This window comes from Typopeltis vanoorti, chromosome 15 (genome assembly GCF_054136105.1).
Source record: "Typopeltis vanoorti isolate ZY-2024b chromosome 15, IOZ_Tvanoo_1.0, whole genome shotgun sequence".
Taxonomy (NCBI): Eukaryota; Metazoa; Arthropoda; class Arachnida; order Uropygi; family Thelyphonidae; genus Typopeltis; species Typopeltis vanoorti.
The window spans coordinates 1,870,671-1,898,635 of record NC_143563.1 but is presented as its reverse complement, the minus strand read 5'-3'; the positions used below and the strand labels follow the sequence as shown (position 1 = coordinate 1,898,635).

The following is a 27,965-nucleotide window of genomic DNA, read 5'->3' as shown; positions in this document are numbered from 1 at the left end:
TGGATCGAAACCTATGCATTTGTAGGAAATACAGCAGGATTTCCAATGTTTAATATGTCATGAAAAGCTTTCAAATAATAAAAAATCAAATATACAAAGACATTTTCTAAATAAACATGATACATTTGACAAAGCATATCCACGGGGAGATGAAAGAAAAAAGGCAGTAGAAGAGTTGCAACGCAAAGTAAATCTAACTAAATGTTCATTTTCCAAATGGATAAAAGATTCAAGAAATACAACTATTGCTAGTTTTGTAGCCGTTCAAGAAGTTGTTAAACGAAGAAAACCTTTTATGGACAGCGAATATGTGAAAGAATGTTTTATTAAAATGTTCGAATATCTTTTCTGCAATTTTAAAAACAAAGCGGAAATAATTACAAAATTAAAAGACATGCCATTATCTGCTAAGATTGTAAGGGAAAGAACTATACAAATGGCAGAAGATATAACAAATCAGCAGGTTACAGATCTAAATTCAACACTAGGATTCCCCATTGCCTGTGACGAATCATTTGTAGATACATAAACTCTCAAGGATCTCAGGAAGAATTACTCGATATACTGCCACTTACAGGACAAACTCGTGGAGAAGACATTGAATCTGCTGTTACCACTTGCTTGAAAAGTAAGGGTATTAATATTAACAAAATAATATCTATTTCAACCGATAGGGTGCCGAGCATGAAAGGTACAAAAAAAGGTTTTGTTTCTTTATTTAAAAAACAAATTTTGCATGATGTATTTTCCTTTCACTGCATAATCCAACAAGAGATACTTTGTGCACAAACTTTTCCAAAAGAGATAACAGTAGTGATGGATTTGGTTGTAGAAATTGTTAACAAAATAATGGCAATACCGCTACATCATCGGAAATTTTGTGAACTTCTTAAAGAAATCAATTGCGAATATTCCGATCTTCTTTTGCATAACAGAATAAGATGGCTTTCCAGAGGTGCGGTGTTGATGCGATTTGCCACCTGCCTTGGAGAGGTTAAGCTGTTTCTAAGACAAAAGGATCTTGAATATGCACAGTTAGAAGATACTCATTGGTTACAAAAATTCTACTTTATGGTGGATATGACTTCCCATTTAAACGCACTAAATAAGAAACTAGGGAAAGGGAAATACAGCAGTTTTGCTTTTAGAAGAATTGATTTCATTTGAACAAAAGTTATATTTGTTTGCAACAGATTTAGAGAAAGGCACATTATTATGTTTTTCTATGTTGAAGAAATATCAACAAGAACAAGCTGATAATTCCATAAATTTAACCCTTTTCAAAGAAATTGTGGTAAATATGCGATCTGAATTTAATGGGAGATTTGAGGAGTTTAGAAAGAACAAGGCAGCTATGTCATTTTTATTGCGACCACTTGAAATTAATCCTGCCGAATTAAATTTTTCACATTTTGCTGGAATTGATGAGGTTGCATTTCAACTTGAGTTAGAGGACCTGAAAAACCAGGGATTTGTGGAATTCAAAATTTAGAAATCTTAAAGCTGACCTGGAAGAGTTGGAAAGACAAAAATCTACCCTTGCAATACAACACAAATGGTCTGAAATAGAAGATCTTAAAAAGCAAGGTCAGATTGTATTTGACACGTGGAATTGTTTACCGGACACTTACATTCAATTAAAAACATATGCATTTGGACTTCTATTGATTTTCGGATCGACATATTTGTGTGAGCAAATATTTTCTAATATGAATTTTATTAAAAGTAAGTAGAGAAACCAACTAAACAATGCGAGTCTTTCGTCATGTTTGAAAATGAAAATTATGGTATATTCACCACATATGAGAAACTATCCAAAGAAGTTCAACAGCAAAAGTCGCACTAAGAAGATATTTTAAATTAAAAAAAATTAAAGAAATAGGTATGTTATTGGATTTTATACATATGCTTTTGTAAGGAGAAGGAAATCTTTGTTTTATTATTTAATATTTTAAAATATCATATAATTTCATGTGAGATGTCACCCGTGTGTTTTACAAGTATCATAATGTGTTACTGTAAAAAAAAGAAAAAAAAACGTGCGGCTCCATAATTTGTTTTTTAACAAATATAATTTTAAAAATGGCTTTTCACTCCAAAAAAGGTTGCCAACCCCTGCCTTAACCACAACTGCAGACACACAGACTGGTCTATAATTCAAAGCCTTACTGTTATCACCTCCTTTATGAATTGGAACAATTTTATCCTCTTTCCACTCTTTTGGAACTTGACCCAGTGAGAGACTCATGTTGAAAACATATGCAAAAGCTGTTGTTAACTCTCCAGCATATTCCCTCAAAACATGCGGTGAAATAGCATCAAGTCCCACAACAGTTCCTCCTCCTCCTCCTTTCCCACTGCTTTCAAGTTTTGCATGATGTCACATTCACAAGAATGAAATAGCTTTATAAATTGCTCACTAAATATCTCAACTATTTCCTCCGCAGCAGTTATCATTTCTCCGTTTTCGTCAGTCAATCCCATCCTACCAAATCATTCTTTCTTCTACTAGCCACATATCAAAAAAACTCCTTAGGATTTTTTTTTTGGCCGCTTTAGCTAACTGCTGCTCATGCATTTTTGTTACCCTTATCAAGCTAGTCACCTTCCTCGCTTGCTCTTTGTACTTCTCATGCAACTGGTTGTTATAAATACTCATTTTACGTTTCTTCCATAATACCTTCTTCTTCCAGATTGCATACCTCATCTCTTGATTCATCCATTTTACACTGTATAATGTAAATATAATGTAATTTGGAATACACTGTGATATTGACTCCATCAAACAGTTCTTGAGTATGGCCCAAGCAGCATTGATAATCTTTCCAACCAGTTCCTCTTTCCAATTTATTATCACAAGCTGTTTCCTGACCCTTTCGTAATTATCAGTCTTATAATTCCACATACATCCTTTTCTAACAGACATCCTCGAATGACGGGTCACCCTGCAAGTGATCACCTCATGGTCACTCTCACCAACTGGTGGAAGATTTGACACCTCACTTATAATAGCATCATCTGATGAGATGATCAAACCCAATACTCTTGATCCTCATGTACCCTCCGTTACATGCTGCCTACCTAAGGTAATTGTCTTTCAAAAACTCCAAAACTTCATTTTCTTTACCCTCAGATGCAGTCTCTTGCTTCCAGTCTATATTACTATAATTAAAGTCGCCCATAATGATAACTTGTTTCTTCCTAGCTAGGCCAATTTGCTTATACATTTCCTTCTCATTACCCTCCATATTACCAGGTCTATAGCAACACCCAACTAAATATTTCATTATGTTTACTTCTACCTCACACCATACTGCCTCAAAACCATGACCACTATTTGAACCTTGCAATCTGCCACCATTAACAGTACTCCTCCTCCTCCCTTTCTTCCCCGTCTATCTTTACTAAAAATATCATATCCGTTCATTGCTATTCCTGTCAGGATGTCATCGTCATCTAACCACGTTTCACTTATACCAACAATTTTGGGGAGAATAAACACGAGCAAAGCAACAATTTCATTCCCCATATTTCGAATACTTCTAGCATTAGTGAATAAACATAAGAAATCATTACTGCTTCTACAAGTCCTACAAAAGTCACTCCTATGATGCGACTCTTCAATACCTTCCCCAGTCACTTCCTCTATATTACCAACAATTCTACAATTTTCCTCACACCTAAACTCTCCCCACCCATCCTGGGCCATCTCAATCTGTGTTTGCCTGCTCACACATTCACCTCTGAATTCAGCATCCACATGTTCCATAAAGTGTCTCTCCCCCTCCCATTTCCCAGTTTGTGTTGTACCTCCACTCTCTCATTTACTTCATTCATAATATTTACCTCCCCAATTGCAAGTGAGCAAATACCTCTCCATACCATGCTTTTTTGCTCTTTGATATCACTTTGTACCACCTCAGATCTATTCATTACAGTCATTACCTCTCCTGCCAGTAACAATCTCTCCAGCTGACTCACACTAAAACTATTTAAATACAGCCCATCTTCTTTATACAATTCCATCTGTCCCTCAAATTCCTCCCACACATTCACAAAATGCACTTCAATCTCCTCACATAACCGCACTAACAAATCATTCATAATCTTTGCTCGCCTCCTCAATTCATCACTATCATACCTTGGCAACACACTGACTACCTTTCCTACCACACTGTTATCTTTACTCTCCTTAATAATCTTCTTATATCAATCTGGCATTTTCCTTGTTCCTATCCAAATCATTTCTTCCTACTACAACCACCAACTCTTGTGCTCTCTTATTCCTCATGTCCAATGCTTCAATCACTCTCTCCATTCTACCACCAGAAGAACAAACCTTATGCATCTTCTCATTCACTGCACCTCTAATAATGGAATCTCCATAGAGAGCAACTCTCGAATCATTTAATATATCTTTCACATGCCCATCTTTCCTTCTACTCTTTTTCACTCTTCCATGTATGTCTGTAATTCTTTTCATTTCATTTTGCAAGCAGTTCATCTCTTGTCACATCATCATTAACTCTGTTTTCATGTCCGCATCCAATATATATTCCTGTCTGACATTTTCATGTAGTTTCATATTATGTCTTTGGATATTTTTGGTTGTGCAGCATCTACAGCAGACCTCACACTGATGTTCTGACAAGGATATCCAAGACTAATTAATTGACCCATTTTCCTTCTCCTGAGTGATTCTGATCCTGTAGTGGAAGCTTCTGATCATGTATTTTATGAATGTTTGGCATAACAGCAGTAAGCCTGGATGTATCCCAAGACATCATCATCATGGATGTGCCTTACACAACTATCTGGAAAATTCTATGGAAGACTGCATTTCTACCCATTCAAGATAACCCTAACACAGGAGTTGCACCTGCAGAACTTTGAATGCCTATTGACATTATTTTTAGCATTCTTTGCTCAAGTGGAGTTAGATGCTACATGGATGTGGATGATTTTGTGGAGAAATGAGGCTCACTTTCACCCGAACATAGCTATGAATGTGGGCAATTGTGGAAGTTCAATTTAAAAAAAAAAAAAAAAAAATTCAACAAATTCCTTTGCATTCACCGTCGATCAGTATAAGAGATTCTTTGAGAACATTTCACAGAAGATAGATCGATCAGCTGTGCATTTCTCACTGCATGGCTACCTAGGTCACCTAATCTGACCTCCCTGTGACTTCTGGCTCTGGGGATTTCTCAAGGACAGGATATATCAAGTTCATCCTGATAACTTGCCAGTGGTGAAAGACAGCATAACACAGCATGTGCATGACATCAGTCCCGAACAGCTGCATTCTGCCATTGAACAGTACAGCCCATGAATGCATACTGGAAGCGAATAAAAATGTGTTATTTATACTTGTATTGCTTTTCTCCTTCTTACACACATAGAAAAATTACTACATCTACATTCAATACAAAAAAAAAGTAGTTCCAAAAGTCATCGCCATCGGTGCTGTATGATGTATCATACAGCACCAACGGTGATGAATTTTGGAATTACTTTTTTTTTTTCTCAGATATCGCTTCCACAAGATGCACAATGTATTCCTGCAAAGTTTCACAGCATTTCGATCACTGGATGGCATGCTACAAGACCTTAAACAGAGATATAGCTAATTTAATAAGCCGAAAGGCTATTTTACCAGCGAACATGTTAATAGAAAGGGGGATGGAAAATCCCTTTATGTTTTAATAGCCGGGTATGAAACTCTGATCGAAATCCATCGTAATCCATAGAGTTTCATGCCGAAAAAAACTATCAGCAGGCCCAAGTATAAATTATCACTTGGATAGTACAACACCAGGGCAACTTTATGCAAAGGTGGAGAGCTCCCTCACTAACTTTAATATTCTTCATCATCATCAAATTCCTGCCATGTACCCTCAAGGGGTGTACAGGATATGACAGTACTACATGAAAAAATTACATCATTACTAACTTCCTATCTACAATTTTCCTCCAAATCAGTCTGTTACTTGTCAAGACTCCAACATTATCAGATCTTACATTTCTATCGTCTAAGGCACTTTGTACCATATCAATCCACCTATATCTTGGTCTTCCTCTGGGTCGTTTTCCTACCAACCTGGCAGAGAACACTTGTTTTGCTAATCTTTCCTCTCCCATTCTATTTAGGTAACCATACCACCTGAGATTAGCTCTGCTAACGCATTCCTGGATGCTGACAATGTCAAGTTCTTTCCTAATATCCTCATTTTTAATATGATATTGCCATTGATGCCATCTGTTCACACCTCTAATCTTTCTCAGGACTCTCATATCTGCGGTCTCTAGTCTTTGGTCAAGTGTTTTACTTCTGACCCAGCTCTCAGATCCATAAGTTAAAACTGGTTTAAACACTGTCTTGTATACAGCTAATTTAGTGTTCCGACTAATTTCTCTCTTATTCCATATGAATTTATTTAATTGGCTTCCTACCATACCAGCTTTGCTGATTCTGTTGTCTATTTCTATATTTAATTTACCATCTTCAGTAAAAATCGTGCCCAAGTAGCTGAAATGTTTTACTTGTTCCACAGGTTCTCCATTCACAACACAGTTGACATTTTCAATGATTCTGCCTATTTTCATTGTCTTTGTCTTCTTATTGCTGACCTTCATACCATATCTATTACAACAGCTATTCAATTTAGTCAGAGAAAAAAAAAACTAAATTGAATAGCTGTTGTAATAGATATGGTATGAAGATCAGCAATAAAAAGACAAAGACAATGAAAATAGGCAGAATCATTGAAAATGTCAACTGTGTTGTGAATGGAGAACCTGTGGAACAAGTAAAACATTTCGGCTACTTGGGCATGATTTTTACTGAAGATGGTAAATTAAATATAGAAATAGACAACAGAATCAGCAAAGCTGGTATGGTAGGAAGTCAATTGAATAAATTCATATGGAATAAGAGAGAAATTAGTCGGAATTTAATATTCTTTCGTAATGTAAACCCCAGCTCCTAAGAGATGTATATATATATATATACTGTTTTACATTATGAGAAGAGGTCACTACCCAGACCGGTTTCAACTTTTTTTGAGGTCTCATCAGTGAGTAGGTAGACCTGGAATATCAATTCGATAGTAGAGGTATGTAAGTTCTTGTTCACTTAAAACCTTGATATTCCAGGTCTACCTACTCACTGATTTGGCTCCCTCTGACTTCTATCTCTTCCAAAACTAAAACTCTTCCTTGCTGGTCAGTGTTTTTCTTCAAATCAAGAGATGATTGCAGCCATATAAGAGTATTTTGCAAATCTTACTTTCGTTTTTTTCATTGTTAGGCAGAAAACTTTTCAGACCATCCTCGTAACTTATTGTTTGTATCAGGTTTTCACATCTGGATAATTTACATTAAAAAAAAAAATAATAATTTGATGGATTGCTGCCAACAAATTCACTAATTGATTAGTCTCATCCATCCCTTTAGGAAAGGTACAGTCCCCCTAATGAGGGGCTCACAACATATTGTAATGTGGCCAGTTTTTAACTATTTGATGCATCCCTAAGGGCAGTATTCATGACTGCAATCTGGATGTGTCCACAGAGTCAGTTTGCCTGTTGTAGGGGATGAAAAATCGTGCTTCCAAGTGAAAAAACTCCCTACCTCCATATGAAACTGGCTAACTCACCTTTTGTCGAAAGAGACCAGATATAGGTTCCTCACGTCACTGACAGGAATCAAACACAGGTATTTTCAACCAAAGGACTTTGTCTATACCGACTGAGTTTCGGAGGCTCAACAAATTCATTAGAGAAGTTTTATTTCCAGAGAGTTGAAAATAAAACTTTTATAGAAGAAATCTTTAATTCAAACACTACAGAGTCCTCTTTTGAAGAAATGCTGAAACAGCCAATTTTATTTGCTGGTTTTCTGTAAAACTCATAATTTAAAAAAAAATCATCTTCACTTTCTTCCTGCCTTTTATCTCCTTTAGGTTCAGAACTTCATTTTTCTTTCTATATGAAAGATTATTCATTTTTTCATAATAATTAAAAACTCAATCTGCCGCATCTCTCTACCCTGCAACAATTGTTCTGTCATCATTATTATAACATAATAATTGATAGCTTTTTAATGTTTTTCTTTCGACAGGAAACACTTCATAAATATCTGCTTTCAAGTACCAAAAATCCCATCTCTCAGAAGAATATTACAGATTCTTTTCACTCCATGACACTTTGGGTTTTCATTTCAGTTATGAAACAAGAAAAATAAGCCACCATTACGTGTCATAGTTACATAGCTTTACTTGAAAACAGTAAATCTAACACACTTCAAGTGTGCAAGAAAATATGTAAGTTTTTTTATATCAAATATGCATTTAAATTAAATAGCAGTTATCATTGCCAATAAAAAAATTTTAATCAATGCATTCATTTAGTTCAATATTAAATTTCCATGTATATATGGTATACATGACATACTCATATCTAATGGACAATATATTCTTTTAAAAAAATTAACCAATAATTATAAACACAAAGCCTTCGTAGCTCAGTTGGTATAGACGTTAGTTGGTATGGGAATTAAATTAATTCCCATACCAACTAGGTTTAATTCTCATACCAACTTCGAAGCTCAGTTGGTATGGGAATTAAACCTACGTCTTTCCTTTGGTTGGAAAGACCTAAGTTTAATTCCCATCCATGATGTGATGAACCTTATTTGATCACTTTCGACTAAAGGTGACTTAGCCGGTCTCATATGGAGGTAGAGGAATTTTTTGCCTCGAACTCAGGTTTATGGTTCCTCAGAACAGGCAACCAGGCTCCGTGAACACACATGCATCTATTGCAAATGAAAATGCTTTGCACAAGATAGGTGCTGCGCTTGCTCACAGCAGTTCAAAAATACACTCATATGAAATTCTCTGAACAGTGCTTGGAGTGTTTTAACAAGAATAAAACTGATTTTGTGCATCGATTTATAACTATGGATGAGACTTGGATTCACCATTATACACCAGAATCCAAACAGCATTCAAACTGAGTGTCCCATAGGACACTCCTGGAATAAAATTTGACCTACCTATTCCATGGGATTTTTGGTTTCGAATGCCTGCATAGTGACGTGTGGATCTATGCGTGAGCATAGACCCACACTTAGAAAAAAAAATTATAAATACAAAATTTAAAATTCACACAATCTAATTAAATACTGCAATTGACACTGCTTGGAAAGAAGTCAACAAACCTTTTGTGTGGCTATACTATGTAGATGATGCATTCTTCATTTGGCCATAAGGCTCTGATGCTCTCAACAGCTTTGTAACACATCTAACCATTCACCTTCCTAGTATATCCAATTCACATTATAAAAGAAAAAGGTCTGCTCTTCCTAGATACTTTGATTACACACCAACTGATGGAACCTTGGCATTCCCTTTTTACACAACACCACATAAGTGTGGGTGGATTTTCCATACATATTCACAATCAATTCCCCCTTCCTCCTCATCCTAACAACATGGAATTAAAAACAACCTTGTTCAAAAAGACAAAATTATTTGTTCTGATAACAATACCTATACTACTGAACTTGACCACATTTACAAGACCTTCTTAGTTAATTATTATAGTCCCTAATCAAAGAAATATTAAGATTCCAAAACTTCATCCCTCTCCCTCATCATATACTGGAGTGTATGAAGTTCTGGTGGCTTGGCTACTATGGACAAACAGGAAGACCTGTTAACATCCACCCTGGAGATCATAAAAAAAATACATTCACTACCATTATTATGGCTTGTTGCTATGCTCAGAATGATGGACAAAACTATTTTCCTGTCTGATAGTCCTTATATGATCTACTATCCATAATTTTAGTACATTTTAACCTATTAGAAAACTTTCTGTCTTCTTCTTATTATTATTATTATTCTGTTTTATATTCAATACCAGAGAATTTCAATAGCTTCTTGAAATGCCTTTTTATAGTAGTAGTTATTATTCTTTGAAAACTATAATGTTGATTATATATTACTGATAAATTATACATTTAAAAATCTGCAAGATTCCCTGAATAAATTGCATAACTGTTGTTATAAGCTGCTGGAAATAAAGTTGGTATGACAATCAGCAATAAAAAGACAAAGATAATGAAAATAGTCAGAATCATTGAAAACATCAAATGTATCCTAATTGGCAAACCTATAGAACAAGTAAAGCATTTCAGCTATTATTTAGGCATGATTTTTAGGGAGAATGGCAAATTAAATATGGATATATATATATATATATAACAGAATTAGTAAAGCTGGTATGGCAGAAAGATTTATATGAAATAAGAAAGAAATGAGTAAAAACACTAAATTAGTTGTATACAAGACAGTGTTCAAACAAGTTTTAACTTATGGACCTGAGAGCTGAGTTAGAAATAAAACACTTTATCAAAGACTGCAGATCACAGATACGAGAATTCTGAGAAAGATTAGGGGAGTGAACAGATAGCATCAATGGTAGTATCATATTAAAAATGAGGATATTAGGAAAGAACTTGCCATTGTTAGGATTCAGGAATGTGTTGGTAGAGCTAATCTCAGATAGTATAGTCACTTAAACTTAGTCACACAGTCACTTAAACAGAATGGGACAGGAAAGATTAGCAAAACTAGTGTTCTTTGCCAGGTTGGCAGGAAAAAAGACCCAGAGGAAGACCAAGACGTAGGTGGATTGATACAACAAAAAGTGATTTCGAAGATAGAATTATCAGATAATGTTGGAATCTTGACAGATAACAGATTAATTTGGAGGAATATTATTGACAGAAAGTCAACAATGGTGTAACGTTTTCACGTGGTACTATCATTATATCCTGTACATCCCCTGAGGGTAGATATCAAGAATTATAAATACTTAAAAATGTATTTAAGAGTTTAAATACATTTTTAACCTATTTAAAATTGTATCATCTCAATGTAAAGATTCTATTAAAGCGGAATAAATCAGCGATGGAGAAAAATAATATGCATATTAACAGTTTATACTAAATCAAATTCATGCATGTTTTAAACAGTTTCTTACCTCCATTTCTCAATATGGGAGACTCCAAAAGTAACGTGAACAAGAGAGGCATATAAAGCTTGAGTTTCTGAGAAACTTTACTTGTATCCATTAACACCCACAGCTACACTGAAAAACATTTCAGTTATAAATGTATGCACTGACAATACTGACTAATCATTTGTAAACTGACAAACAATAAGTATAATGAGCAGTTGCCCTTTTTAGCTGTTTGGTTACCTGTTAAAGAGACTGTTTCACCACCTGGCTTGTTTTCAGTTGCTAACTAGGGGGAACTTTTTTTCACACTTTTTATCAGCTGATTCTTGTTGCAGCCATTCTTTGCCACAAGCCAACAGAGCTTTCTGCACAGAAATTTTGATTTTTAGCCCTTCTTCTTCTTCTGCAGCTTCTCCCACTTAAGTGGGGTCACTGTTGATAATGAGTCTCCTCCAAACCTTCCTGTCTTGAGCTGTCACCACATCCAAGTTCTTCATCCTCAAGTCCTCTTCTACCAGCTCCCTCCATCTCTACTTTGGCAGCCCACGCTTCCTCCTTCCTTGCACATCCATCTGCATGACCCTTCTTCGCACACATGACCAAACCATCTCAACCTTGCCTCCTGTATTTTCGCTCCTAAGTTCGTAACTTTCACTGTTCCCCTCACATAGTCATCTCTCAGACGATCCTTTCTGGTCACACTGCACATCCACCTAAGCATTCTCTTCTCTGCTACTTCCATCCTGCTGATGTTATTTTTCCTCAGGGCCACAGTTTCTATAGCATATGTCATAGCTGGCCTCACTACTGTCCTATAGATTTTGCCTTTCAGATTGATCGGCACCCTCTTATCGCATAGCGCTCCAGCCATCTCTCTCCAGTTCCTCCATCCTGCTTGTATCTTGCATCCCACTTCCTTCTCAGCCTCACCATCCTCTTTCATTGTTGAACCTAAGTATCTAAAGTCTCTTACCTTCTTGATGACATTTCCTTCCAGCTCCAAATCTGTCTCCTGTCCGCTGCCCACTGTGCAACATATACACTCTGTCTTACTTCTGCTCAGTCTCATACCTCTCTCTTCCAGTACTTTTCTCCATCTTTCCAGTTTAGTTCCTGCTTCTTCTCTTGAATCTGCACACAGCAAGATGTCATCTGCATACAACATAGTCCAAGGTGCATCTTCTCTCACCTCCTCTGTTACCACCTCCATCACAATATTAAACAGAAACAGACTTAATGCTGATCCTTGATGCAAGCCAACTGTTACTTGAAAACTTTCTGTCTGTCCCAGACAGGTCCGAACAGTTGTCTTCACATTTCTGTACATTTCCCGCACCAACCTGACATATATCTCTGGAACCTTCTTCTCCCTCAGATACCTCCGGACTTCTTGCCTTGGCACTCTATCGTATGCTTTCTCCAGATCAATAAATACCAGATGTAGCTCCCTTTGTTTCTCTCGATATTTTTCCATCATCTGTCGTAACCCAAAGATAGCATCTGTTGTTGATCTACCAGGCATGAAGCCAAATTGTTCCTTTGCAATCTCCACCTCCTTCCTCAATCTACCATCAAGAACCCTTTCTAGGACTTTCATTGTGTGGGACATCAACTTTATTCCTCTGTAATTTTTACAGTCTTGTGCATCCCCTTTACCCTTGTAGATGGGGACAAGAGTACTCTCCCTCCATTCCTTGGGTATATTTTCCTGTTGGCACTTTCATGAACAGGTCCCACAGCAGGTCAATTCCCTCTTCCCCCAGTGCCTTCCATGCCTCCACTGGAATTCTGTCGGGGGCCCACCGATTTTCCCTTCCTCATCCTCTTCATGGCCTCCGTCACTTCCACTCTACTGATGCTCTGCACCATCCCCCTCAGAAGGCTGCCCATCTTCTCTGCGAGTCCTTGCATTTTCCTGATTCAAAAGTTCCTCAAACTATATTTTCCATCTGTTTATGTCCACATCCCTCCATAATACTCTTCCTTCAGCATCTTTGATCTGCCTCACATGTAAGACAGCCCTACACTCAGTAAAACTGAGTGTAGGGCTAAAAATCTACAAAACACACACACACACACTTTTTCAGACAATAATACTAGTTAAGGTTAGGAACTTGAGTGATAAGAGCTGTCTGCCATACTCTTGTCGCCTGCCCTACAAGGTGTCAGTAAGATGAATTCGACTACCAGTAATGTAGTCGATTTTGACTACCAGTAATGTAACTCAAAGGGATTCTGTTCACTTTGCAATAGAAAGACCTCAGACAGGAAGTGGTCTAAAGCATTATTTTAAAAAATTTCTTATCTCTCAGGAGAAAGAAATTTGGTAACTTATATCACATCTTTGAGACAGTGAACACATAACTTAATAAATTTCTTGTATGGTGAGTACCAGAGAATATATGTAAGCATGCATGTACAACGTGAGAACTAAATGACACATTAAATGAAGGTTGAGTGAACAACTATATAGAATATATTTGCAAATAAGCTTCTAAATGTTTCACTGTTTACTGATAACAGCATGGGAAAAAGTAACATAACCAGAGAATATACAAAAAGATCCGGTAACTTCTTAACACTAGTTATTTTTTGAAACAGTTGTGTGAGTTAACTGATATATATCAAATGGAAGCCATTTGTCGCTGTTCCAATATTTTGGAAAGTTACTGACCATAATGGTCCACACAGCTAATAGAGCGACTATGTGCTTCGCAACCACATGCCTGGGAAAGGAGTGTCCTGGGTTCGATTCCCGTCGCTGATGTGAGGAGCTTAGGATCTTTCTCAGACAGCAAAGTGAGCTGGTATTGGGTGTGGACTGAAGGATTTTTCTCCCCTTGCAGGAGGAAAAACTCCAATTTATCTGGGATTTTTCCTCCTGCAAGCAAGCAGACTGGCCATGAGAACATAACGCTTCTACAGACATAGGATACACACTAGGAGGCATAGGGCCAATTACCTTATCCTTGTATAATGGCTGCAGTTATAAGGAATAGAAACCCTCAACACCGTAAAGGTAAAAGAGGGAGAGATTAAGAAAGAAAGAAGCAACCATAACGAAGGTCTTGATAAGTTACATATCAAGTATTTATATATAAATACCTAACATGTATTTATTAGCTACTATCTATTATCAAAGCATGCAATATGACCCTCTACCTCAGAGGATTCATTAAATGTCAATTAATCAGAGACTGTCTTGTAGATAAAGCATTAAAAGAGATGATCAATTCATATCATGATGTTCTGAGAAAATGTGTAAAGTGAGGGCACTTAAATTTTTCCTTTTTATATTCGATGTCACTTCAGTTTTCTTTTATATGGATTTTAAAATTTCTGCAGCTTGACCACATCGTTCCATTTTTTTTGCACATTTTCTAGTATGCTAACCTACCTGATGAACCTGTTAGTCAGTAGATAGCAAAATGTAGAAGTTGAGCTTTATTTTTATTCTTGCATTAAATCTACACATTATCCCAGTATAGTTATTGTTACTTATTATTCTCATAGTTTATTCTCAATATGAAGATAAAGTGAATAAATTAAAAGATAAACAACTTATGTTTATTTGGAGCAGAATTTTCAGCCACATATAAAGGCTCCTCTCTTTTGTGATGGGTTACATAAAGTCAAAATGGACAAAGTGAACAGAATGTTTAAATTCTGTTCTAAATAAACATACAGAAGTCACTTTATCTTTGGGCAGAAGATTTCATCATGGCATTTTTCACCACCTTGTTTACTGAAGGCCTGAAGTGACTTGAAAAAATTCCATGTTCAGTCTAGTGCATGATTTATGGATTATGTAGCTTTTAGTCTAGCAATGTCAACATACAATAACCTTGCAAATTAATCTGTATGGAATTCACATACACACAGAGAATGTATGTATATTTTAATTAATTAAAAAAAAAACATATCTGGTCTCTTTCGACTAGAGGTGAGTTAGCCAGTCTCATATGGAGATAAGGGATTTATTCGCCCAGAAACTCAGAATTTTCATCCCCCAGAACAGGCAAACCAGTCCTGTGAATACACACATCTACAGACATAGGACACACTGGGAGGCATAGGGCCAACCACCTTATCCTCGAGACAGCCATGATTGTGAGGTCCACAGTTAAGACCTTAATGGTTCGTGAAAGCTTAAGACAAGACAAAGTTTCAATTTATTTGATACAGCACATAAGATATTTCAATCTAGTTCACAAATTCTACTGGATTCAGGTATGGATTACTTTTATAGCATCCCATAACTTGAATCCCATGGCTATAGAATCATAGCTGCATATTTCAGCCGTATGATTATCATGCTGGTAAATTAATTATATCGAATTATTAAAAAAATAAAGATCTTGTGCAGATTGCAGACGATCTCTCTATAAATAAGCATTCAACCTATTTCTTATTGTTATAATAAATTTAGTTTAATCCTTTATCCAAGTGTAAGCAAACAAAGTTTGCACCTGAAAATATCTTCAGGACTGGGGTAAGGTAGTGAAACACTAGACAACTCCGAGCAAAGGTGGACCAAGCTCTCATCATTCCTTGTCTCAGTATCTCCCATAATGCAAAGCACATCTCCTTGCAGACATGTATACTGCTATGCATCAAGGGAAGAGCCACTACCCAGACCGGTTTCAACCTTTATTGAGGTCTCGTCAGTGGGAGGCAGACCCAAACGTGGAGAATACTAAGGCAGAAGCAATAGGAGAGGTCATATTTACCTGTAGGAGTTGCCAACAGGTGTACCACCTTATTATTGAATTACTCTGAATTTGGGGAAAGATGTTGAAAGTTTATTTTTCACTTGGTTAGACTATAATAAATTTAGCTTAATCCTTTATCCAAGTGTAAGCAAGCAAAGTTTGGGCCTGAAAATATCTTCAGGACTGGGTTAAGGTATTATAGTCTAACCAAGTGAAAAATAAACTTTCAATTTCTTATTATTAGTTAGTCTCCTCTTGAACCTGGACTTCTTAATATAGGAAATACAGTTTAGCATCAAGCTTTACCAGTCTGGTTGCCTGACTGACTGGTTAACATATCCACACTCCAACCATCAAACTCCAGGTCCAATGCTATTGTAAGCACGAAAGTTTGTGATTGTCTTTAATTGGGAGATGTTCACAGTCCAGGGTGAGACCACTGGCATGTTTATTGGAGGCTCAAGTGATGATGGATTGAAAAAGTTACATGTTTAGTCTCTAGAGCAGAGTTACAGATTATGTAAAAAATGCAAAAAATAAAAAAGAATGATAAAAAGCCCATCCACAGTACTAATACACTATAGATTTACAACCATTCATAGTTTATATATCATCACCAGCACCACCAGCCATTGTTGATACACTGCTGGATGAAGGCCTTTCCAAGATTATTCCAAAACTGTCTGTCCATGGCTCTCCTTTCCCATGTCAACCCTGCAAATGTTTTTTTTTTTTTTAATGTCGAGCCCATACACGAGAGGTTGGTAGATCAACTTATAGTGCATTAGTATGGGTTGGGAAAGAAGGTGCTTGTTCACACTGGATTTGAATGACTGTATATTGTATTCCTTATGGAACACATCAAGGGGAAGACTTTCATAGTATAGCAGTTGCAAGGATGGAGGAGGAGGAGAAGAAACATGTCCTGTGGGTTTCAAGGTGCACTGTGTAGAGATGTTGAGCAGCAGCTGCAGGCGTTCCAACGAGCTTACTACTAAGTGGAGGAATTATTATTATTGATGCTATTTCGGATGAACATTTTCCATGGAAATATTTGTAGAAAACACATAGTGCAGAGACTGATTGTTTGTACAAAAGTGGTGGTGGTGGGGGGGGTGAGTTGGTAAGACATGGATCATTGATATGAAAATTTGCTCTCCTCTGTATTGAGTCGAACATTTTGAGGGAGCCCACCCAATATGTGGGAGTAGTATTCGATGGTACATCAGATTTGTGATTTGTATAAGGTGATGATATCATCAATTCACCGTGATTTAGGTTGGCATCGTGGTCATTTTTCCTTTCGTGGAATTCAATCCAGTACTTCTTTTGTCCATCATTGATCTTGTCTTCGAGCAATATGCCCATCCCACTGCCACTTCAGATATTTCACTATTCCTATGATGTCAGAGACCTTGGTTTGGTTTCTTATCCACGTAATCCTTTTATGATCAAGTCTTGTGATACCAAGCATACTTCTTTCCATACTAAATTGCAATGTTTTTAATTTCTGAATTTCCTTTGCATTTAGTGTCCATGTTTCACAGCCATATGTTAATATAGGAAGAATACACTGGTTAAAAACTTTTCTCTTCAGGCATGATGGTAATTGGCTTTTGAATAATGAGTGTAATTTTCCAAATGCTTCCACCCAAGCATCATGTGCCTTTTAATTTCATCCATGATATTTTGTTCCTGGTATTGTATTCACCTGATGAAGTTGGTATTTCTGATGAAACTCATAGTGAATCCTTATTAAATCTCTTAGATATTTTTTCTTGGTGTTTAAGTCAGTTAATAATTATAAACATGTCATTAAACAGAGTCAATCACTCTGTAAATAACCATATTCCTTTTAATGAGGATATCCAACATCTTATAAAAGAGTACCAGAAGATCCTTAAAAATATTGGACTTTTCATCAATTAGAACATCATTAGTGTTTTTAAAAAGATGTAAGTTTCCATTCATTTTCCAAAGTTCTTACAATTTAAAGAGTCCAATCATACAAAACAAGCACATATTATTTACCACAAGGCCAAACTAGAACTTTTAGCAGAAAGGATTATGGATACCAAACATAGTTTAGCTTCTCTGTTCTTGAAAAAAGGTACGTTAGAAAACAGCCTAGAGTTTTCGTTAGACAATATATCTTGGAATGAGACTAAATCTATTAGTGCACTTTTTTGTGGCTAGAACCCAAAACATCAATAAATATAAACTGATTAGGAAATTTGATTTCCTTAGACATATGCAAGAATGTTTATTCTCTAATATTGCTTCACACACTCTTAACAATGTTGTCGTTAACAAATCTTCACATATTCTTACAACGACAGAAATAAATGTACTCTCCAAGGGGCTTAATTTCATCCCATCACCTAGATCTATTCCTAAGGAACTTTTTCTTACGAAAATAGAAAAGCAGCCTCTAATCTACCAACACAGGATGCAAACCTACTTAGGAAGGAAGCTATATTTGCAATCAACAACAGCAGACCTCCCAATGACAATGTCTCCTGTTTGGAGAGAAAAGCTATTCATTAACTGTGGAATAATAAAGATATTATCATTTTTCCAGCTGACAAAGGGAACGCCACTGTCATCCTGAATAGAACCGATCATCACCTTAAGATCTGTGAATTATTAGATTGTAATACTTACTCTGAACTTCAAAGAGATCCCACGAGAGAACTACATAATCGGACAAATAATCTTCTCAAAACCACTTTGGAATTACTTGGAATATCCAACTATTGCTCCTCTCTCTTCATCCACTTATTCCCCGTTTATATGGCCTTCCAAAGATCCATAAACAAAACACTCCTTTAAGACCAATAGTTGAAGGCATTGACTCCCCTACATACAATCTCTTGAAATATCTCACTTCCTCCTTGAAACATCTCACAGGAAAATCCTTTTCATATATCAAGGACTCGGCTGATTTTGTCTCGAAGGTCAAGAACATCCAACTTAATAAATTTAGTTTAATCCTTTATCCAAGTGTAAGCAAACAAAGTTGGCACCTGAAGTATCTTCAGGACTGAAGATACTTCAGGCGCAAACTTTGTAAAGGTGGACTAAGCTCTCATCACTCCTTGTATCAGTATCTCTCATAACGCAAAGCACATCTCCTTATGGACATGTATAATGCTATGCATTAAGGGAAGGGCCACTACCCAGAATGGTTTCGACCTTGATGGATTTTTTACAACACTCAAAAAGAATTAAAATAGAATTTAATACTTCCTGTATTTCGTCCTAGTCACTAGGACATCTATGGGGATTACAAAAATAATTAATGTAACATATACACAAATAACAAACAATACAAACTCTCCGATTCCCCTCACCGGAAGGTCCCCTTCCTATATAAAAAACTCGACCCACTTTAAAGCCCTCACAGAAAGTTTAACCTTAAATAAGATAGACATATTGGTAAGCTTTGATATCTCCTCTTTATTTACCAATATTCCCTTAATTGACACCTTATCTCTCTTAGAAAACGTTTTTCCCTCTGACATCTTAGATCTCTTTTCCTTTGCCATTAACTCTGGGTATTTCTCTTGGAACAACAAAATCTACAAGCAGATAGAGGGAACTGCCATGGGGTCCCCTCTCTCACCCCCCTTGCCAATTTCTATAGGGAAGATTTCGAAAAACGAGCCATAGACTCAGCCCCACTCAAACCTTCTATCTGGCTAAGATATATAGATGATGTGTTCTCTATTTGGCCTCATGGCCCAGACACGTTAGACTCCTTCCTCAGTCATCTCAATAGTCTACATCCAAGAATCCAGTTCACTAAGGAAATGGAAAAGAACAATTGTTTACCCTTCCTAGACACCTTAGTCACACGCCTGCCTAATAATACACTTACCTTCACCGTATACAGAAAACCCACACACACAGGCAGATGCAAACAGATACATTCACAAACTCTCCCACCACCACCCCTCTCAACAATATGGCATTATTAAAACTCTGACCAAGAGAGCCCACAATCTTTGTTCCAGTGGAACTGCCCTCACTACTGAGCTTAACCACATACACAGCACTTTCCTCTCCAATGGCTACAGCAATCACAGTATCAAAAAAATAATCAACTCCTCCCCCATTCCCCGTCCTTCTCGTCAACAAGATTTTAAAAATGCCATCACCATACCCTACATCCGTGGCACATCCGAAAAAATAGCCAAGATACTAAAACAGTACAACCTACACACAGCATATAAGCCCCACCGCAAACTTGCTACCCTTATCCGTTCTACGAAAGATCAGCTCCCTCCTCTCTCTCTGCCTGGAGTTTACAAAGTACCCTGTTCCTGTAAGCTGGCGTACTTTGGACAGACAGGCAGATCAGCATCCATCCATCTAGAGGAACACAAGTCTTACATCTTCAAACATAACTATGGCCATTCAGGCTTGGCTGACCATGTTTTGGACACCACCCACAGGGTATCATGGAAGAAAACCACCATGCTCCACCACAGCAAATTCAAGAAAGAGAGACTTTTCTTAGAAGCAGCAGCAGCTCTCAAAAACCAACCAAATCTCAATAAATATGGTTGCATTAAGCTTCCGAAGATTTGGGAAACACTCATCACCAGAGTTCCCACCTTACATTCCAGGCCACCTACTACTGCCCTTAGAGGGCACTCTACCTAGATTGGACTTTAGTGTCACCCACGTGGTTGGGCTTAGTATTGTTTGTTATTTGTGTATATGTTACATTAATTGTTTTTGTAATCCCCGTAGTTGTCCTTGTGACTAGGACGAAATATAGGAAGTATTAAATTCTAATTTAATTCTTTTTGAGTGTTGTAAAAAATCCATTAAGCCTCCAACATGATGTCCTCACAGCACTTAAGCCTCTACACACGTGTAGATATGTTGAAAATATAATATGAAGGATATCCTATATGGAATGATTCAAAATTATGCTCATTTTGAAGATTTTTTACTGCTTACTCCCTTCCTTCTCTCTCCTGGAATTCAATTACAGAACTACTCTAATTTCTAACGGTTTGAAAGCATTCACTCAAAATCTATTACTTTGCTTTACCATTTTGACAAAAGAAATAAGGCAATAACATTATTGTATCATCGAAACTTCTAATTTTGTACTTTCTTTGCAATCTAAAATCAGCTGTCTGCTGAAATTATTCTGTTTTAGAAATACTATGCTCTATTTTTACAATGTAAAACTGTTTAGATGCATACCACACAAAAGAAAGTTCGGTGGTATTATTTTTGTTTCTTTTTCTTAAAATAAATTCTAAATATTACTACTTCTATTGCTGCTGGTTGCTATTTCTGAAATAATCTACGTCTTAGAAATACTGAACATAATCCTCTCAACTGGAGGAATAGCTAACGGCTTAGATTACTCTTACTGGTATTGAGAAAGAAAAGAGGGAACACTCAATCAGAAGTTGCACTGAAGTGCCTCAAGCTCTAGTGCAAAATACATCAAGAATGTCTTGTTTTGTTTTCAACTGTTGATTAGCAGACATCCTAACACAGAAACACTCACATTTCTTTTACAGGCTGATGCAGTATTTATGCCAAAATAAATAATTTCATAATTTATAATAATCAGCTTCACTTTTATTATCAAAAATAAAAATTATAAATCATTTGATACAGTTATCTTAAAAAAAAACAGGATTTGAATTATTTAAAAGAAAATGCACATATGTGTTTTAATATCAATCTGCAGATATTTCAGAGAATTTATTTTAAAAATCTTTTGCATGACAATTGTTACAAACTGAAATCAATTGGAGAACATTCTCATGAATTTTAGTATAAAATAGTAGCAAAAGTTTAGCTACTTCAACAATACTGTATATCTAAACTAGAAGAAAATGTTATATCTATTGATCTAACATCAACAGATATAACATCAACAACGTCATAGAGACTTTGCCATAGCTGAGACTTATATTAAGCTTAGTCAACAACAGAAATCATGCCAGAAATAATTTTTTCTGCATGATTTCTCTATTTAGTTATAATGTAATCAATTTACAGATTTTTGCCCTCTTATATTCTCCCATGTTATGTACAGTAATTTCTTCTTTGTACTACAAGAAAAAAAACAGATAACAACAAGAAAAATATGTATTTTCTTTTTCATTGGGCAAATTTACAATGTTCTTCATTTGTGTTTTGAAAAGAAAGCACAAATGATTATTTACTTACTATTTTTGCCAACAGAACATCTGGTATAATTATAAGAGTGACATTTTACCATTTTTCTCCCACACAAGAAAAAAAAATAAGGCAATAATATTGTTGAATCTGTCGAACTTTATTGTAGCAGAAATTATTACAAATCTTTACTGTTTTGTAATAAAAAACATTATTGGTGCTACTTTGAAAATTTCTAATCTGTGGCACATACTGCTATGAAAATTTAATCGACAAAAGTTTGTTAATCCTGATGATTCTTCCTATTTTTACTTTATGTCACTTTGAGAGAAACAATATATTATTCTGTGTGTTGTAAAAACAACTTAAATAAATTCCTCTTCAAGAGGAACTGGAATCATTGCACTCAGCTGTCTCTGTATCAATACTTGTAATCCAGAAAAGGACTGTCTTGATGGCCCTGAAAGGGAATATATTTGTTTTCATACTGTTCAAAATTTATATCTTGAATAGCATAAAACGACCTAAAACAAGGATGACCACAAAGCAGTTTTACATTCTGGATACCAGATTATTGTCTCCTTTCTCATTTTTTTTTTTAAAGTAGACCTGACATTTGCATGAAGTCTTTATTTATTTATTTTTGTGGGGGGTAAAGTTTCTGAGAAATAGAGTTGGCAGTGTTCAACTACAGAAGTCTAGAAGGATTGCCTGTTTTCCTGCTTGCTGAAGATGGACCATAAACTTGTAACAATGCTTTGGCGATTTCTACCTTGTAATCTAGATATGTTATGGCAGACATACCTTTTCTTGTACAGGAAGAAATTGTTCCAAATAACAAAATCCAATATATGCCCAAACACTTGTTTTTTAATATATTTTATGCTGTTTCCTCATTACAGAGTAAAATGATAGCTACTGATCACACCTGTAAACTCTTCCCATAGTGTTGATTTATGCACACACAGCAATGGGCTTGTCTTTCTTGAAACCATTCTTTTCCATGGATTCCACTGATGGATTGCGCAGAGACGACAGTAGAAAAACATCTTTTTTGTCTTTTCAACACAGTGTAAAGACTTTGGCAATGAGCTAAAGTCAGATTTCAACCTTCGACTGTTTTCCTGACTCCAGATCTGGGATGTCTCGCCTGTTTACATTTAGGTACAACAACAATCTGTATGATGCTGTAAATGCAAAGCAGCAAGTTCAGGACACATACAGTTATCCATTGTAACTCAGTAACCTTTCCCCAGTAAAGGATCTAGTAATTCCATTACTACAGCATTGACAAGGGCAGATCCGAATATTTATCATGTTTGAGAACCCAAAGTTATCCATTTTGCACTTCACAAAGCATAAATTTTCCCCATGCCTTGCTCTCTTTTGGGGAACACATTGCTTACATTTCAATCTGCCTTTGAATGGCATAAGGTTTTCAGTGATGTTCACGTCCCCTCTCAGGAGTGTATAGTGATCTAAATTTCTGACGAATTTTCATCAGAAAATCATAAATTTTGTTGAGACTGGGCAAGGATCTGTTTCCTGATCATATTCCTCATTATTCTGAAAACGCAAATACTTAACAATGAGACTGAACTGTTTTTCAGTCATAATATCACAAAATATCGACTGTTCAGAATCGATTCTATAGGCCATACATTATGATAAGAAAAATAAGAGTATGATAGTGAGTGTAAACAAAATGAAAGAGCGAGTGTTGTATGGAGATTCTTTAGTAAGAGGTGTGATAGATGAGAGTTTAACAAAATCGTACCAACCTGGTGCGAACGTTAAGGATGTAAGCGAGTCAATTAGAATGCAAAAACAGAGGGTGAAAGAATTGATAGTAATAGCAGGAACTAAAATTGATAGTAGCAGATTTCAAAGGAGACAAAATGGCTATGAGAGAGGATTTGAAGGAATTACTTGAAGTAGCAAAACAGTGAGAGAGGTAGGATGGTGAGTCTGTTGCCACGGTATGACAGTGAAGAGTATAGAAGGAGGGCCAAAATTGCTAATGACTTTATGCACGGATTACGCAGGAGGAGTGGTATGGAATTTGTGGATGTGTGGAGTGAGTTTGATGGGCGAAAGGATTTATATAAGATGGATAGTTTACATTTTAATGGATTTGGTGTACAGAGACTTGAAAGGTGCTGTTGAATGAAGTGGATGTACAGAATCAGGGAAACTAGAGTTATTAAGGGGGGGGGGGGGAGTAGATATGCAGACTTTACGGAGACAGTTGAGCGTATGAATGTGTGTAATATGCCCGAGCAAGTAAGAAGGACAACAAATCAGAATGGGATAGTTAGTATAAGGCATCAAAATAGGATTTTGTATAAGTTAGTATAAGGCATCAAAATAGGATCAAAATAGGACAGATGGGCAATTCATATATACTAATGCCAGAAGTATTAGGAATAAGAAGGAAGAATTTTTGGCCTTGGTTGGCACTTCCAGGACGCAGGTTATTTGCATTAGTGAAACATGGCTGACAGAAGATGATATAGCTAGTGGGATTGAATGTGAGGGGTATGATGTGTGTTCAGGAGTGACAGGGAGAATAAAATTGGGGGGGGGGGGGAGGAGTGTTACTGATGAGCTACAGACAAGGAGAATAGAAGTGGAACTGCAGGATAAAGAAAAGAGCACATTTGAGGTTATTTGGTGCGAGATTGAGGCTAGCAGAACAAAATATAAAATAGTTGGATGCTGCTATAGACCAGGTGATGGAATAGATGGTGGAGATAGTATGCATAAGCAAATAGAAGAATTGAGTGGAAGGATGGTAATTATTATGGGAGATTTCAACTATGGTAACATTGATTGGAAGGAGGTGAGGACACAAGGGAGGCAGGAATTTAAGGTATAACTATCTGCGATAGCATTTAATGGAAAATATTAGGGGTCAGAGAGTGCTCGACCTTGTAATTGCATCTGAGAATTTGGCTATAATGAATATGACCACGTTGCCACCAATTGGTGAGAGTGATCACAGGGTCTTGACTTGGGAGGTGGCTAAAGGTGTGGAATTTACAATTAAGACAAGGTACATGTGGAATTATTGGGCTGGTAAGTATGACAAGCTTAGGAGTTTGATTGGTTCAGTGCCATGGCATGTAAAACTGCAAGGGCTGGATGTTGATAGTATATGGTAGACAGTTAAGAAGTATTTGCATGAGGCAATGGCTAACTGTATACCTAGAGTCCAAATAATAAATCAACTAGGGGTTAAATGGATGAATAACACCATTAAGCTTGAGCTGCAAAAAAAAAAAAAATAAACAACTGTGGAGGGAATTTAAGGAGAAAGGTGACCGGCAGGCACACGAACAGTATAAAGCGCAGGCCAGAAGGATAACGAGTGTGGTAAGAAAAGCAAAAAAGGATTATGAAAGAACATTAGCCATGCAGGCTAAAGAGAATCCCAAATAGTTTTTTCGATATGTTGCAAGTAAAAGAAAAAATGTATATGGCAGAATGATTTTAAAGAATGCTGATGGAAGGGAAGTAACTGAATCAGTTGATATAGTTGAATTTCTGAGCGAACTTGCAAGAGTATATCATTCAGGTGGTGACATTGCAGGAATGAATGAACCAATAGCTTATATGGGAATTGTGGTGAATGGAGGTGAATAGTCTATTACAAAACCTCAATGTCAATACATCTGTGGGATTGGATGGTATACCAGCTCATGTCATACGTGAAGCGGCTAAAGAATTGTCAGGGCCCATGACCATTTTGTTTAATTTGAGTCTTGGGTATGGGTTAGTCCCAAGGGGGTGGAAAGAGGGGAAAATAGTTCCACTGAATAAAAGTGCTTCTAAGACTGCTGTTGTAAATTACCGACTGATCAGCATATCAGGATTCGTTGTCAAGGTCTTGGAGAAAATAGTGAAGAGAAAAATACAGGATTGAATAGATGAAAATGAGATACTGCATAACTGGTAATTAATTTACGGAATTGACAACGCATATAAAGTAAATTAATTAAAGATAACTTTAATGAATCACTTCTATATTTCGGCAATGTCACATTGCCATCTTCGGGAACATAAAGATATGGTATGTGCACTAAGGAACTAACAAAGCAAATGAAGAAGAAAATAAGAACTAATTTTGTTCCTAAAGTCCTAATGGTGCCCTCTTGCGGGCTAATTTGGTAGTCTTGGCAGTTGGGCTGAAGTTCTCAAAATGAAAGTCTCCCAAATTTGGGGCAGTTTCATGCACCCAAATTTGTTGAGGTTAGGAACGTTTTTTAGAGCTGCTGAAGATTCTTTGAATAGTCTTTCGTATTTAAACTTGCTGCGATGGATTATTTTTGTCTTCTTCCAACGAATTTTATGGTGGGTATCTAAGGCATGGTCTGCCAGCCCAGAGCAGCTGTACTGGTGAAACTGGATGTAGTCTTGGTGTTCTGAAATCCTGATATTTGTTGTTCTGCCTGTTTGGCCAAAGTAGGACAATTTAGTAGGGCAAAGTAGGGCAATTTGGCCAAAGTAGGACAATAAATTAGCCAAACATTTAGCCAAAACGCTCACACACTACACTGGCAACACACCATCACACATAAAAAACTCGGCCCACTTTAAAGCCAGTATAGAAAACCTCACACTCCAACACACTGACATAATGGTCAGTTTTGACGTCTCCTCTCTATTCACTAATGTCCCACTCAAAGAAACCTTTGAGCTCATCCAAGCCAAGTTTCCTCCCGATATCTCAGCCCTATTTCAGTTCACAATGAACTCAGGCTATTTCGTTTGGCAAGGAAAGTTCTACAAACAGATAGAGGGGAAAGCCATGGGTTCACCAATTTCCCCACCCTTGGCCAATTTCTTTATGGAGACATTTGAAGAGAAAGCCTTAAACTCCGCCCCACAAAAACCCACTATTTGGCTTCGTTATGTGGATGATGTGTTTGCTATTTGGCCACATGGCTCAGATACACTCCACTCCTTCCTAACACACTTAAACAACCAACATCCCAGAGTCCAGTTCACCTTAGAAAAAGAGGAAAACAACACCCTCCCCTTCCTAGACACTTTAATCACCCGCCAGCTTGATGGATCTTTGGTTTTCTCTGTTTACAGAAAACCCACCCACACTGGCAGATACATTCACCAGCAACCCCCCCCCCCCCCCCTCACAACAATATGGGGTGATAAAAACACTATATAACAGGGCAAAATTAATCTGCTCAGATGACAAGGCCCTGACTATGGAACTAAACCACATCCTCAACACTTTCTTAGCCAATGGCTACAACCCCAAAAAAATCCAAAAAATACTAAAACCTGTAAACCACAACCCCCCTCCCCCCCCTCCACAATAAAGACTACACCAAGTCTATCACTATCCCCTACATCCAGGGCACCTCTGAAAAAATAACTAATATCCTCAAAAAATATGACCTTACTTCCTGTTACAGACCATATAAAAAGTTGGCATCCCTTATCCACTCTACCAAAGACCAACCACTTCCCCTAGACCTACCTGGTGTATACCAGGTCCCTTGCAGCTGCAAATTGTCCTACTTTGGCCAAACAGGCAGAACAACAAATATCAGGATTTCAGAACACCAAGACTACATCCGGTTTCACCAGTACAGCTGCTCTGGGCTGGCAGACCATGCCTTAGATACCCACCATAAAATTCGTTGGAAGAAGACAAAAATAATCCATTGCAGCAAGTTTAAATACGAAAGACTATTCAAAGAATCTTCAGCAGCTCTAAAAAACGTTCCTAACCTCAACAAATTTGGGTGCATGAAACTGCCCCAAATTTGGGAGACTTTCATTTTGAGAACTTCAGCCCAACTGCCAAGACTACCAAATTAGCCCGCAAGAGGGCACCATTAGGACTTTAGGAACAAAATTAGTTCTTATTTTCTTCCTCATTTGCTTTGTTAGTTCCTTAGTGCACATACCATATCTTTATGTTCCCGAAGATGGCAATGTGACATTGCCGAAATATAGTAGTGATTCATTAAAGTTATCTTTAATTAATTTACTTTATATGCGTTGTCAATTCCGTAAATTAATTACCAGTTATGTCTAA

General features: G+C 36.8%; 1 protein-coding gene across 1 annotated transcript in view; it reads right to left on the bottom strand.

Moving 5' to 3' along the window:
• LOC150098309 (uncharacterized protein C05D11.1-like) overlaps positions 1–27,965 on the bottom strand; it is a 287,991-nt gene that overhangs the window by 140,137 nt on the left and 119,889 nt on the right. The window contains exon 11 of the mRNA XM_090405135.1: positions 11,052–11,154. Coding sequence (XP_090261261.1) covers positions 11,052–11,154 — 103 coding nt within the window. The remainder of the gene's footprint in view (positions 1–11,051; positions 11,155–27,965) is intronic.